Source organism: Ursus arctos, unplaced genomic scaffold, assembly GCF_023065955.2.
Source record: "Ursus arctos isolate Adak ecotype North America unplaced genomic scaffold, UrsArc2.0 scaffold_27, whole genome shotgun sequence".
In the NCBI taxonomy this organism is placed as follows: Eukaryota; Metazoa; Chordata; class Mammalia; order Carnivora; family Ursidae; genus Ursus; species Ursus arctos.
This window is the reverse complement of record NW_026622952.1, coordinates 12,491,700-12,504,228: the sequence shown is the minus strand read 5'-3', so window position 1 is coordinate 12,504,228 and position 12,529 is coordinate 12,491,700. Positions and strand designations below refer to the sequence as shown.

Here is a 12,529-nt window from a genome sequence, read left to right as displayed (position 1 = left end):
CATCAGGAAACATCAACATAGTCACAATGTTCGACCGCAGACATCTATTCCTGGAGTTCTAACATCAAGAATTCCATAGGAGGAACATATATGCAGAAATTGGAAATGTTATTTAGAATAATGAAACTGTAAAAGGGGAGGAGTAATGAAATAAAATATAACCATCAACTTACTGGAATACTATATACTCTGTAACAATAAAAAAAAAACAAGATAAAACTACCTTTTATAGAAAAAGTTTGCTCCTCCCTGTGACACTGCACTCGAGACATTAGGCCTAGAAGCAGGTAATGATGATAGAGCCACAGTGAGCCCACCAGCTCCCCTTCCAATTGTTTAGTTCTCATTCTTAATAATGGACAGAGAGCCAGAGATTATCAGATAAACCAGGAAAGCCTCCAACTAAAAAGGAAAAAAGCAAAACAAAGAGGAAAAAAATAGTTTGAGGAAACACAGACAATTCAGGCAGTAAAAGAAAACGTAAAAAAAAAAGCAACTTTATAATTCAGAGAAATAAGAGACACTACTGCATAAAACGAGACAGAAGTCTATGAAAAAGGAATAAAGTCTAAGAAAGAGCTCCTAGAGATGAAAAACATGACCAAAATTTGAAATCACTAGGAGCGTGGTTAAAAAAAAGAGGTCTTCCAGAAAGTAGAACAAAATGGGGAGGAAAAAAAAAAAAGAAAGAAAGAAAATAGGACAGAAAAAATGGGAAAATTAGAGAATCTAAATAAAAGAAATCTCAAGGGACGCCTGGTTGGCGCAGTCGATTGAGCGTCCAACTCTTGGGTCAGCTTAGTTCCTGATCTCATGGGTCCTGGGATAGAGCCCTGCACTGCATTGGGCTCCAGCTCAGCGGGGAGTCTGCTTCTCTCTCTCCCTCCCTCTGCCCTCCTCCAAGGGAAAAAAAAGAAAAAAAATTAAATTTCTCCTCAAAAGGAGAAAATAATTTGTGGAAAAAAACTATTAAGGAATAATACAAGAAAATTTCCCACAACTAAAGGACATTAATCTCAACTCTAAAAGGATGAAAATGCAAAGGACGCCAGGCCAAGTCACATCATCTTAAAATTTCTGAAAGCCATGCTAAAGATCCCTACCGTTTTCAGAACTAAAAAACCAAAACCAAAATCAAAGTCACAGAGAGGGATTAAAATCATCAGAATGCCATCAGCGTCCTCCATAGTAATACTGGAGGCTAGAAGACCAGAACACAATCCCTACAAAATGCTAAGTGAAAACGATGTTCAAACTAGAGCTACCTATCCAGCCAGACTAGCAATCAAGTATGGAAGAATAAAGACATTTTCAAACTTGCAAGAACTTAAAAAAAAATATATCTCCTAAGTATTCTTTATTAGGAAGCTGCCGAAGGATGTACTAAGCTAAATGAAAGAAAGCCAACAAACAAGGTAGATTCTAGAAACAGAGGCCCCAGTGTCTGAGGACAGAGGAAGATTATCAGGACAAGAGCCATGCATCAGCCTCATAGAGCAAAGATGAGAGAGGGTTTCAAGGGGAGAAGATCTCCAAGAAAAAAAGAAGAGGAGGATGATGACGACGATGACAGATTATGTGATGATTACTACATATTTGGTATATCTGTCAGAAGATCTGAAAATCATCAGTACACAGAAAAGTAAGGATATGAAAAAAATGAACTTATTTTGTTAAATTTTAGATTGATTCAGGTTGAGGGTCCACAGAAAATTCAAGGGAAAGGACCAGTAAGAAAGTGAAAACACAGAGCTCATGAGAGTTCTAGACCAGAAATAAAGCTCTGAGAGTCAGTAGGGTACAAACTCTTTAACATGTCTCTCCATCATTCACATTCCAGAATCTTCCTAAATATTCCCTAACACAAGTGCAAAGTAACACCAAAAATATTTTTCTTAAATCATACGAACTTCCCTACTGAGAGGGAAAACTAAAAAAAAGAGACATACACAATTTTTTCTCCTACAAATTTCAGTAAACAAACCTTTCTACCACCGAGAATTTTCAAAGCTCTAAGTAAAAAGAATATATACCAAACAAAAACTAATAATCCCTGAGTCTGTCTCTAAGAAATATTTGTGAGATCAGACACAGCTACATATGTTTCCATCATTTTGACATACAGTGACTTTCTACAAGGCACAAGTTAAGGAAATTCTAGAAATGATGCATCTGGATTATGTGTCCGACTCTGCTGAATCACAGAAAAAATATAATCTTTCTACCAAGTACATGAAAAACTTCAGTACCATGGAACAGAAAGCAGAAAATGGTCCAACCTTCTCATCTCACAGATGAGGAAACTGAAGCCCAGACACTAGAAATTTCCTTAAGTAGTTTGTCCCTGGGGCATCATTATCCGAACACCATTTTTTTTCTTTTAGTTTGAAAGTTTCCTGGAAACATCCTGACATATTGGATATTTTTCCTGTGAGAGCTGAATGATGCTGTCCTTGAACACATCACCATTTGTAAATGCTATTCCTCTGATGCTTTTCATTTAGAGTGGGTGTGTGTTACAATAATGCAATTTTATTAAGGCCCTGATCAAATAAACTAGGCTTTATAACACGCTTTTTGTTTTAGATCTTATTTCCAGGTTTCCATTTCCTCAGCCTCTCTCTCACTATGATTTTTTAGGAAAAGAGCATTATCTAACATTTAACTTGTCTTAGACAAGTGGCGAGAAGAGCGATTCCCAAGAATCCCTCAGTCCAATGCTTAAGGGAGAGGACCCAGGTAGAGTTTGTGACCCGATCAGCATACTTCTCCCTGAGGCATAAAATAATTAAATTCACCACTAGACCAACTAAAACATGGTCCAAACATCTCCGTGCAGACTCCACTGAACCTCGGAGTGGTGGGGCTGGCGGGCTCAGATAGCTGGGAGGAAAAGTCTTAGCCGAGGACCTACTAAAATAACAAGGCAACAATATCATCTCCACTGTACACTACTATACACTGTACACTATTTTCATAGTAGGTCTGGTCCTCTGTAGCTTATGAAAAAAGATTACAGTTACCTGCCTCCATAGAAGAAAACCCTAAATTTTAATTCATTACAACAGAACCAAGGTTTGTCGGTTTTCCTGTTCAAAGAAGAGTCGGTAGAGGGTGCTCAACGCAGCTGTTTTCGAAAATCGTTAACGTAAGCACTTCTCCCATCCAAGTCTTTGCTTTCCACCACCAGTTCCCAGCAGTGAAGACTGCTGAAGAGGCCACCACTGCGGTCCTCACGTTTGCAAAGGAGCTTATCCAAGCCGAGCGGAACGTCTCACACAGTTCTGGTCCAGGCGCAGCCCCCTCTAGACGAGCAACAGCGACGCGTTTACACAAATACACACCGCCCACGACGGGCAGGAGGGGGCTGGGGTGTGGCCAGCACTTCCGCGGGTGTCTCGGAACGCACGGCGGAGGATGCTGCCACAAGCCGCGGACAGTCGCACCAAACGCAGCAGGATTTGGGGGGAGCGGGGGTGTCACCCCGTGTCCCGGGGCAGTGGGCGACGACCGCGCAACGCCTCCGGAGACCCTTTCTGCGCCGGCGGCTAGCGGAGGAGGGCGGCGGGATCGAAGAACGGAAACCTTCCCGGCACCGATCCCACATCCCTTCCCAATCCTCCCTTACACCCACTTCGTCGCTTCCTTCCTCAGCGACCGCGAAGTCTGGGCTTTAAGAACCATCCAGGCCGAGTGCCCGGGATAAGACACCATCTTAGTCCCTACCTCTGGCGACCAAGAGCAGATTTTCCACTCCTGCGGAGTGTAGAAATAGGCTTTTCTTAAACAGCGGACTCACCTCTTTTGAGCCTTCTCCGCCATGGTTTGGACCCTGTCTCCAATTGGAGCGGAGATCGACACAACCGCCTGCGTCCAGCGATGATCTCTACAAGCGATTGGAGCGCCTGGCAGGATCGGGGGGGGGGGGCGGGGCCTGCTGGGGCTGGTGGTTTCTCCCCCTGCTGGGTGAGGCGGCAGGTGCAAGGCAGCTTTACACGGCCGCTGGCTGATGGTTACCGCAGTCCGGGGATGGATAGACTCGGATTTAAAACAGCCGCTTAGTCCAATTCAGCACACATCATGTCGACCTCATTATACCCCACCGTTCTTTTTCAGTCTGCTTTCCGGTCTCTGCTCCTTAAGATTCCTGCCAGGCCCCTGCGCCCTTTACCGTCCAGTGTGAGCTCATCTCTTCCTGGGCGAGCTCAGCATTCCCATCAGTTAAATACCTTCCTACCTGCCGGCTTTCTCGGGCTAATATCTCTAGTTCTGTCCTCTTTAACGAGCTTCACATCTGGTTATTCCATTGCCTACTTGGCATCTCCGCTTGGATGCCTCAAAGTTGTATCAAACCTAAAACGTATAGAACAGAGCTTTTGATTTAAGCCCTCAGCTGGTGCTTTGATCTCCATCTCAGTTAAGGGATTCACCATTCACCTAGACGCTCAGGCTAGAAACTCAATAGGCATCCTAGGCTTTCTCACCTCCCTGTATATAATTCGCCGGCAAGACTCTGCCACCTTTCCAATGTAAGCTCAGCCACCACCTTCCTCTAAAGTCACACCCCCATCCCCGCCAAGCCAGTCTCCTGCCGCCAAAATCACCCTTTAAAAACCAATCCAGTTATTTTACTTCCCATTCTTTATAAAATCCAAACACCCTTCCATCGCCTAGAGATCTAGCCCCTGCCTACTTTTCTCTTCCTTAATGCCATGTTCTTCCTCTTTCTCTGATCACGCTTTCATCCTCCATGACGCCAAGCTGACTCTCTGCCCCAGACTGCTTTCACCTGCCCCGCTCCCCGCCCTGAGGGTTCAAGTCTCAGATGTCCCATCCTCTGCGTAATATTCAGGGTCAGCCAGAGAAACAGAACCACTAGGAGATACAAATTTAGAGGTTTATTGCAAGGAATTGGCTTACATGATTGTGGGGGCTGCCTAGGCAAGTCAGAAGTCTGTAGGGCAGGCTGGAACTCAATCATGAGGTGAAGCTGCTGTCTACAGATGGAATATCTTCAGGCTCTTCTCTCCTGTCCTCTATTTAAGGCTGCTACCTCTTTCACGTGTCTTCAGAGATGAAAAATGGCCAGTCAGGTTCATCACTGTAATACTCTGGGCTCAGTAGATGGACTCTACTAGCCACGAGATGGCCTGTTCTTTTCTTGGTTCTAGGCAGTGTGTCTTGTATTTCTTGTCCACACTCTGAAGAAAAGCTTCTCCTTAAATGTCCCTCTCTACACTTTACTTCCTTAAATCCTTCCTTAAACTTTAAAGTTTAACAGGTATTTACTGAGTACATAGCATATGCGCAGCACTGTTCTATGGTCTATACAGAAATAAACAAAACAAAGTTCCTCCCTTGTAGAGCTCACATCCTAGCAGCGGACAGACAAAAACTAATTGAGAAATAGATATAGAAGAGGTGGTGATAGGTACTATGAAAAAAAAGAGGAAGAAATAGCATAAGGAGGACAGCGGTGGTCGGGAGGAGGAAACTTCTTGCTCTTTGAGAACCTGCCTCCCTTCCTCATGCTCATGCCCTTGCTCCCACTGCCCAGCTGGCCAGTTATCTGGCCACAACTGGAAAATGAGATTTTTCATTAACTTAGTGAAGAAAATATGACAGCCAGATGACTGGAAAGGCAAATAATGCAGTACGTAAACTAAACAAAACGAGAACTTCTGAAAGCAATGTTTTCCGTACATTCTTAATAGAACACCAAATGCATTTTGGTTTCTATAGTGTAGTTCCCCTTATCAGAAAGCCAACTTTTATGCTGCTTTTCGCCAGTGCTTTTGTTTGCTCTTTACTCACTCAGGCCTTCCTGAGCCATATAAAAAGATCAAAGAAAGCCTGGTTGAGGTTTCTCTTACAGGAAGGCACCAGTGAAGGACTCTGGAAAGGACAGTGTCTTTGTTCCAGTTCACTATGGATTGGCTCCAGCTGTTCTTTCTCCATCCTGTATCACTTTATCAAGGGGCTGCTTTTCCTTTTGCACTTCTGTTTAATTATCTCTGCATTATGGATTCATTTTCCACCCACGCCAGGTAGGTTTAAGGGCTCATTTTGCTCTTACATCTGTGAATACCATAGTAGGTCAAAAAGCATGGATTCGTCAGTAGACATGAAGATTCAATAATTATTTGGTTGCTTTTCAGTGATTATCACTATCACTGATTATGGATTACTTGGTCATGAGTATCTTTCATAGAGTGAAATGGAACTAGAAATTGACATCATGACTCCATTGACTCAAAGTTTGGTAGTTTTACATTAAATGGGAAAAGGATAAAAATAAACTCTGGGGAGAGAGAGATGTTTAGATGCTACAGGAATTCCCCAAACAGAAACATCTGTACCCCCACCGCATGTCCTATGTGCTCTTGAACAGTCCTAATTTCATGGAATTTTATCATTTTCAATAAAATTAAATTTTATTAAATATACACCTGGTTTTTAAAAATGCCTTTGTATGGTTTCTCAGAGAAATGGAATAAGTCAAAACAAATATTGTTAGATTAGCTATAGCTTAACCTGGGGTTCAAAAATTATTGTCACTAGAGATTTGATAATGTGATTGAAATGATTTTTGTATAGCTAGTAGGTTCGATACATGAGAGACAGTCCCGGTTTTTTGTTTTAAAGATTTGTTTTATTTATTTGAGAGACAGAGAGAGTGCAGGGGGAGGGGCAGAGGGAAAGGGAAAGAGAAACACAAGCAGACTCCATGCTGAGCTCAGAGCCTGACACAGGGCTCCATCTCAAGACCCTGAGATCAGACCTGAGCCGAAACCAGGATTCGAATGCTTAACCAACTGAGCCACCCAGGCGCCCTGAGACAGTCCCTGTTTTTAAAGAAGTTTGTGGAATATCCTTTTGTAAAATGAAAATCCATTGCCAGAGGGCTACCTCCTAATAATTCACTTATTTTAGAAATTAAGATTTTTATGTATTGAGGATTTTTAAGTAAAATTCAGTTGTACCTAATAATCAGAATTTCTGAGTTTCACTAAACTGTGGTATGTGTTATTACACATTCACAACGGTTGATGGCCCTTATCTTCATTTAGGAGATGGGGTGGCGGGGCGGGGGGCAGCGTTGTAAAAAAAAGTTTCCTATTGGGAAAGATCACAAATAATAAAGCAAAACAAGTACAAAAACGAAGGTTAATTCCCGTAGGGTTAAGATTGTTGGCTTTGGAGACAGCCCGGTGGGTCCTGGGTCCCTCCCTTCCTGAGTGTCCTTGTGTATGTGAATAAATTCTCTCCAAGTTGATCTGTGAAATGGAAATAATAATGCCTATCTCATGGGGTTATTTTAAGGATTAAGTAAAGATATTTCTTATATAGGGATTATTATTATTTTTTAAATAATTTTTATTTTGTTATATTAGTCACCATACAGTGCATCCCCAGTTTCCGATGCAATGTTCCATGATTCATTATTTGCATATAACACCCAATGCACCATGCAATATGTGCCCTCCTTAATACCCATCACCGGCCTATCCCAATTCTTATATAGGGATTATTAGCACAATGTCTAGAATAAAATAAGCACTATGTAGACATTTGAATGTTTACGAAGCCTTAGGGTAGTTGCCACTTCAGACTTCCACTTCTGCTGTGTAAGGAATATGTGTTCCCCTCATTTTTCCACGGGAGGGAGGTAAAGGCTTGGCCCACTGTGTTCACTGGGGTGAGTTAGCTCAAAGAGAAGCACAGGAATGGCCCAGGCCTTGTGTGATGGAGCTGCTGACACTGGGGTGCCCACCAGTCTCTCCCAAGAAAGACATTCTCACCAACGTGTGTGTGTCAACGTGCCACGGAGCCATGATATGTACCCTGTGATGGTCAAGAAAACACAGGCCGCTTTGACTCAATTTTCCTATTCCTGACTAGTCAGTACCTATTTTCACACCTCTCCATTCAGATTTATTAATTTGGCATCAGTTAATACAAACAGGGGCACCTGGCAGACTCATTTGGGAGAGCATGTGACTCTTGTGCGTGGGGTCATGAGGTCAGGTGGAAAGAAGAACTGAGTTGTTATCATGTGAAATTTCCCAGGTCTCTGCACATCCTCAGGACATCTGCCAGCTTCTGAGGGAGGTAGTTTCCACAAACCACTGACGTGGGTCTTTTTTTTTTTTTTTTTAAGATTTTATTTATTTATTTGACAGAGAGAGACAGCCAGCGAGAGAGGGAACACAGGCAGGGGGAGTGAGAGAGGAAGAAGCAGGCTCCCAGCGGAGGAACCTGATGTGGGGCTTGATCCCAGGACTCTGGGATCACACCCTGAGCCAAAGGCAGACGCTTAACGACTGAGCCCCCCAGGTGCCCCACTGATGTGGGTCTTTAACAACATGCAAAAAATCACCAACTCATAAGATCTGAAAGTGTAGTCGAGAGAATTAAGAGCACGTATAAAGATTTTCTAATTGAGTTTTCAAACACTTAGCAGAGAGAGGCATGGAATCCCCTTTCCCACTCTCTGGAATGGTTCAGGGCAGTGCAACCCAGCAAAAAGGATAGAGGTTCATCTCAATGAGGCGATGTCTAGAGAGCTCTCCTAGATCCTCGACACTGGATTACAACACTTTTCATTCAGGCAGCAAGCCACTAGTTTAAGATGTCCCCACCAGGAAACCTTCTGGAAATAAAAATTATTTAAAACCCACAGGATTGTCAGGGGTATTGTTCCCACTTGAGTGGCAGACATCAAAGAGAGGTTCCCAGGATCACTAAGGTGGGAATCAAAATTCATCTCCTGAGGGGCCCCTGGGCGCTCAGTCAGTTAAGCTCTGCCTTCGGTTCAGGTCTAGATCCCGATGTCCTGGGATCGAGCCCTGCATCTGCCTCCCTGCTCAGCAGGGTGTCTGCTTCTCCCCTCTGCTCATGCGCTCTCTCTGTGTCAAATAAATAAATAAAATCTTAAAAAAAAATTGTCTCCTGAAATAGTTGTTTTCAAATGGACTCTGGCTTTTTTTTCTCTCTCGGTTCATTCCTTCAGAAAAACAAAAGGAAAACTTTGGGGTGATAACAGTATGGCTTCTTTAGGTGATATGTGGGGTTTACCTCCATTGGATTATCCAGAATGACATCTGAAGGGACTCCTTTGTCACACTGTTCTTTTTCTTTCAGGTACCTCTTTCTGCTGGCTGGAGGGGGGGCCCTGGCCTTGGCCGCCATGGGGTCCTTCGCTCTGCTTGTCCTCATCCCCGCTCTGTGGGCCACGGTTCTGATTTGCTGGCTCCGCCCACGGGATGTGCACAGGTGGGCTTTCTTCTTTCAGATGAGCTGGCAGACGCTGTGTCACCTGGGGCTGCACTATACCGAGTACTATCTGCAAGAACGTCCTTCCATGAGGTAAAGCGGCCTGTTCACTTGCTTATACTAAACCAACCAAGGCTTGGCTTGCACCGTAGTGAAGTGGAGAGAACGTGGGTGTTGAGTTTGAATCCGAATTCTTGCATGTTGGAGCAGTGTGACCTTAAGCAAGTCATTTAACCTCTCAGCCTCAATTTCTTTTCCTAAAAAAAAAGTGGGTGCCTATGTGCATATGTGTATGTGTGTGTATAACAATACCTGTCTTGCAAGACTCTGAAGTTCGAGAGAATTAAAGTAAATGTAATCCTACGACTGTAAATAACTACCATGTGTTACCCATGGAGCACAATGCTGCCACTTTGCTGTGCTTATCATCGTGCCTGAAAAAGGCATTGACCCAGGAGTCCCCGGGCCCACAGAGGAGGTCTGCCTGCAAGTGACTGAGCACAAATTGCTCAGCTCCGAGTGGGTGGTCTAGACGCACAGCCAGGAGCCTCTCCTCCCCTTCCACAGGACAGGGAAGGTAGAAATCCACTATAAACCTTCACTACCCTCCCGTGGAAGGTGCTACGCAAGGGTTTTGCTTTCATTGACACTCAGCTGTCCCCTCCTCCCAGGAGAAGGGTAGTTACCCAGTCTAGAAAACAGAATTAGGCACTGATTACAGTCCAGAGAAGTGTTTTCAAGAGTCATGAGATCACCCAGATTAGGGGAAAACAGGTATCTCTGCGATCTTGAGGCCTGTGGTCCCTGGCTTCCTCTGTTACCACAATTGGTGTGGGTCCGTGGTCACTCGGAGAACAGCGGCTGTGACCTCTCGAGGCAGGTCACCTCTCTGATTCTACTTTGCCATTGGTTCACTCATTCTGCCATCCCTACCACACCCAGAATCCTTTTCTTTATCCTCACTGTTTTCACCAAAGACTTTAGGGTTTGCTTCTTGGAAGAAGAGGCAAGATGGCAGGCAGGTAGGGAGTGGGGAGTACTGACTGGGGTGTGGTGAATTAGGATTTCAGTAGGAAGCTGGGACCTGGTAGGGGCTGGAGGAGCAAGTTAAACAGGATCTGGCTGATGGGAAGAAGCCTCAGCCAGAGCAGAAATGCGAAGATGCCTTAGTTTGCTCTGACCGTCATAACAAAGTATCGAAGACGAGGTAGCTCGCACACAGAAACTGACTTCCTCTGGAGGCTGGAAGTTCAAGATCAAGGTGTTGGCAGGTTCAGCTTCTTCCAAGGCCTCTCTCCTTGGCTTGTAGATGGCTGTCTTTCCCTGTGTCCTCACCTGGTCTTCCCTCTGTGTGTGTCTGTGTCCTAATATCCTCTTCTTATAAGGACACCAGTCATACTGGATTAGGGTTCACCCCAGTGACGTCATTTTAACTTACCCTATCTCCGAACACAGTCACATTCTGAGGTACTGGGGGTTAGGGCTTCAACATATGAATGGGGGGGGGGCACATCAGCCCACAACAGCTGGTGTACGAACAGGGATGGTTGGCATTTGGAGGCTACTTTGCTTACTGTTTGGATAAGTCAGGTGAGGAGGTCAGTTTTCCTTAAATCCTCAGACTCACAGATAGAAACTGTGGGCATGTGGAAAACAGTGCCATCTTCTCTCCACAGGACAGCGTTCCTGATTGTAGAGTGTGTCATATAATTTTCACTAATCTTCTCCATAATAACCTTGCCGGCAGGATCTTCTCTACCTTGTGACACTGAAGCAGGAGCAGTTCAGGTGATTGGTCAAGAGCACACCTCAAATTGCTAACGACTCAGTGCACACCCTGAGCCCCTAGCTTGACTCACGGTTCCTGAGCACGACTCCCAAAGCCTGGAAAATCTTACTGACAGGGACCGGTTCATATTTAAAATCTTCGCCTTCCTATAGTCTCTTCAGTACTAAATTTTTATTCCTTCTGTGGCACGTTTCTCCCAGGTCCTTGATCCTAACTGTAGAAGCCATTCTTAGAAATATTCTAACAATATTTCCCCCACAATATTCCTTGTCATTCTTTTAGTTTCCTCTCTAATGATTCATTTCCCCATTTACCTTTTGATCCTGCCCAGAGTAGCCTGTGGTGGAAATTAATGCAAGAGTCTTTGTGGGGTCACTGCAGGGCAGGACATCAGTCTCCATTTTTCAGAGCTGTTGTTCGCTGTGGGGTCATGTGTGAGGGACTGGAATGGGATGAAATAAATATGGAGCATTTTTACATTTTAAATAAATCTCTTTCAGGTTCTGCATCACTCTTTCTTCCCTCATGCTCTTGACCCAGAGGGTCACGTCCCTCTCCCTGGACATTTGCGAGGGAAAAGTGAAGGCAGCATCAAGAGGCATCAGGGAAAGAAGCTCGTTGTCTGAGCATCTGTGTAAGGCACTGCCCTATTTCAGCTACTTGCTCTTTTTCCCTGCTCTCCTCGGAGGCCCCCTGTGTTCCTTCCAGAGATTTCAGGCTCGTGTTCAAGGGTCCAGCTGTTTGTGTCCCAGGCGCTTGGTCTGGGCTCTGAGCTGGAGGGGTCTGCAGATCGTGGGCCTCGAGTGCCTAAAGGTGGTCTTGAGGAAGGTGGTGAGTGCAGGAGCAGGTCTGACCGACTGCTGGCAACTCCAGTGCGTCCAAGTCATGTGGTCCACAGCCGGGCTCTTCAAACTCACCTACTACTCCTGCTGGATCCTGGATGACGCCCTCCTCCAGGCCGCGGGCTTTGGACCTGGGTTTGGTCAGAGCCCTGGTGAGGAGGGCTACATTCCTGATGCGGACATCTGGACACTGGAGACCACCCACAGGGTATCCCTGTTCACGAGAAAGTGGAACCAAAGCACAGCGCGGTGGCTCAGACGCCTTGTATTCCAGCAGGGCGGGGCCTGGCCACTGCTGCGGACGTTCGCCTTCTCGGCCTGGTGGCATGGACTCCATCCAGGACAGGTGTTTGGTTTCCTCTGCTGGGCTCTGATGGTGGAAGCTGATTACCTGATTCACACCTTTGCCAGCATGTTCATCAGGTCCTGGCCAATGCAGCTGCTCTATAGAATGCTCACCTGGGCCCACACCCAGCTCATCATTGCTTATGTAATGCTGGCCGTGGAGGCCAGGAGCCTCTCCTCCCTCTGGCTGCTGTGTAATTCTTACAACAGTGCCTTCCCCGTGGTGTACTGTATTCTGCTTTTCCTATTAGGAAAGAGAAAGCATACATTTAACTGA

General features: G+C 45.1%; 2 protein-coding genes across 2 annotated transcripts in view; one reads left to right on the top strand and one right to left on the bottom strand.

Annotated features, from left to right (window-relative positions):
• Window positions 1-3,892, bottom strand: part of DCTN6 (dynactin subunit 6) — a 22,954-nt gene extending 19,062 nt beyond the window's left edge. Inside the window, exon 1 of the mRNA XM_026508367.4 lies at window positions 3,800-3,892. Within this exon, the coding sequence (XP_026364152.1) occupies window positions 3,800-3,822 (23 nt within the window). The 5' untranslated portion in view covers window positions 3,823-3,892. The remainder of the gene's footprint in view (window positions 1-3,799) is intronic.
• On the top strand, window positions 3,182-12,529 carry MBOAT4 (membrane bound O-acyltransferase domain containing 4). Its single transcript, XM_026508368.4, has 3 exons — window positions 3,182-6,047; window positions 9,145-9,369; window positions 11,566-12,529. Exons 1-3 carry the CDS (start codon window positions 5,929-5,931, stop codon window positions 12,527-12,529), a joined length of 1,308 nt encoding a protein of 435 aa, XP_026364153.2. The 5' UTR covers window positions 3,182-5,928.

What these genes read in the sequence shown, in the direction of transcription:
- MBOAT4 (XM_026508368.4), top strand. Translation starts at nt 5,929, where the DNA reads ATGGATTGGCTCCAGCTGTTCTTTCTCCATCCTGTATCACTTTATCAA. An exon ending in TCATTTTCCACCCACGCCAG is followed by an intron (nt 6,048 to 9,144) that starts GTAGGTTTAAGG and finishes TTTTTCTTTCAG; the next exon opens with GTACCTCTTTCTGCTGGCTG. An exon ending in CAAGAACGTCCTTCCATGAG is followed by an intron (nt 9,370 to 11,565) that starts GTAAAGCGGCCT and finishes AATCTCTTTCAG; the next exon opens with GTTCTGCATCACTCTTTCTT.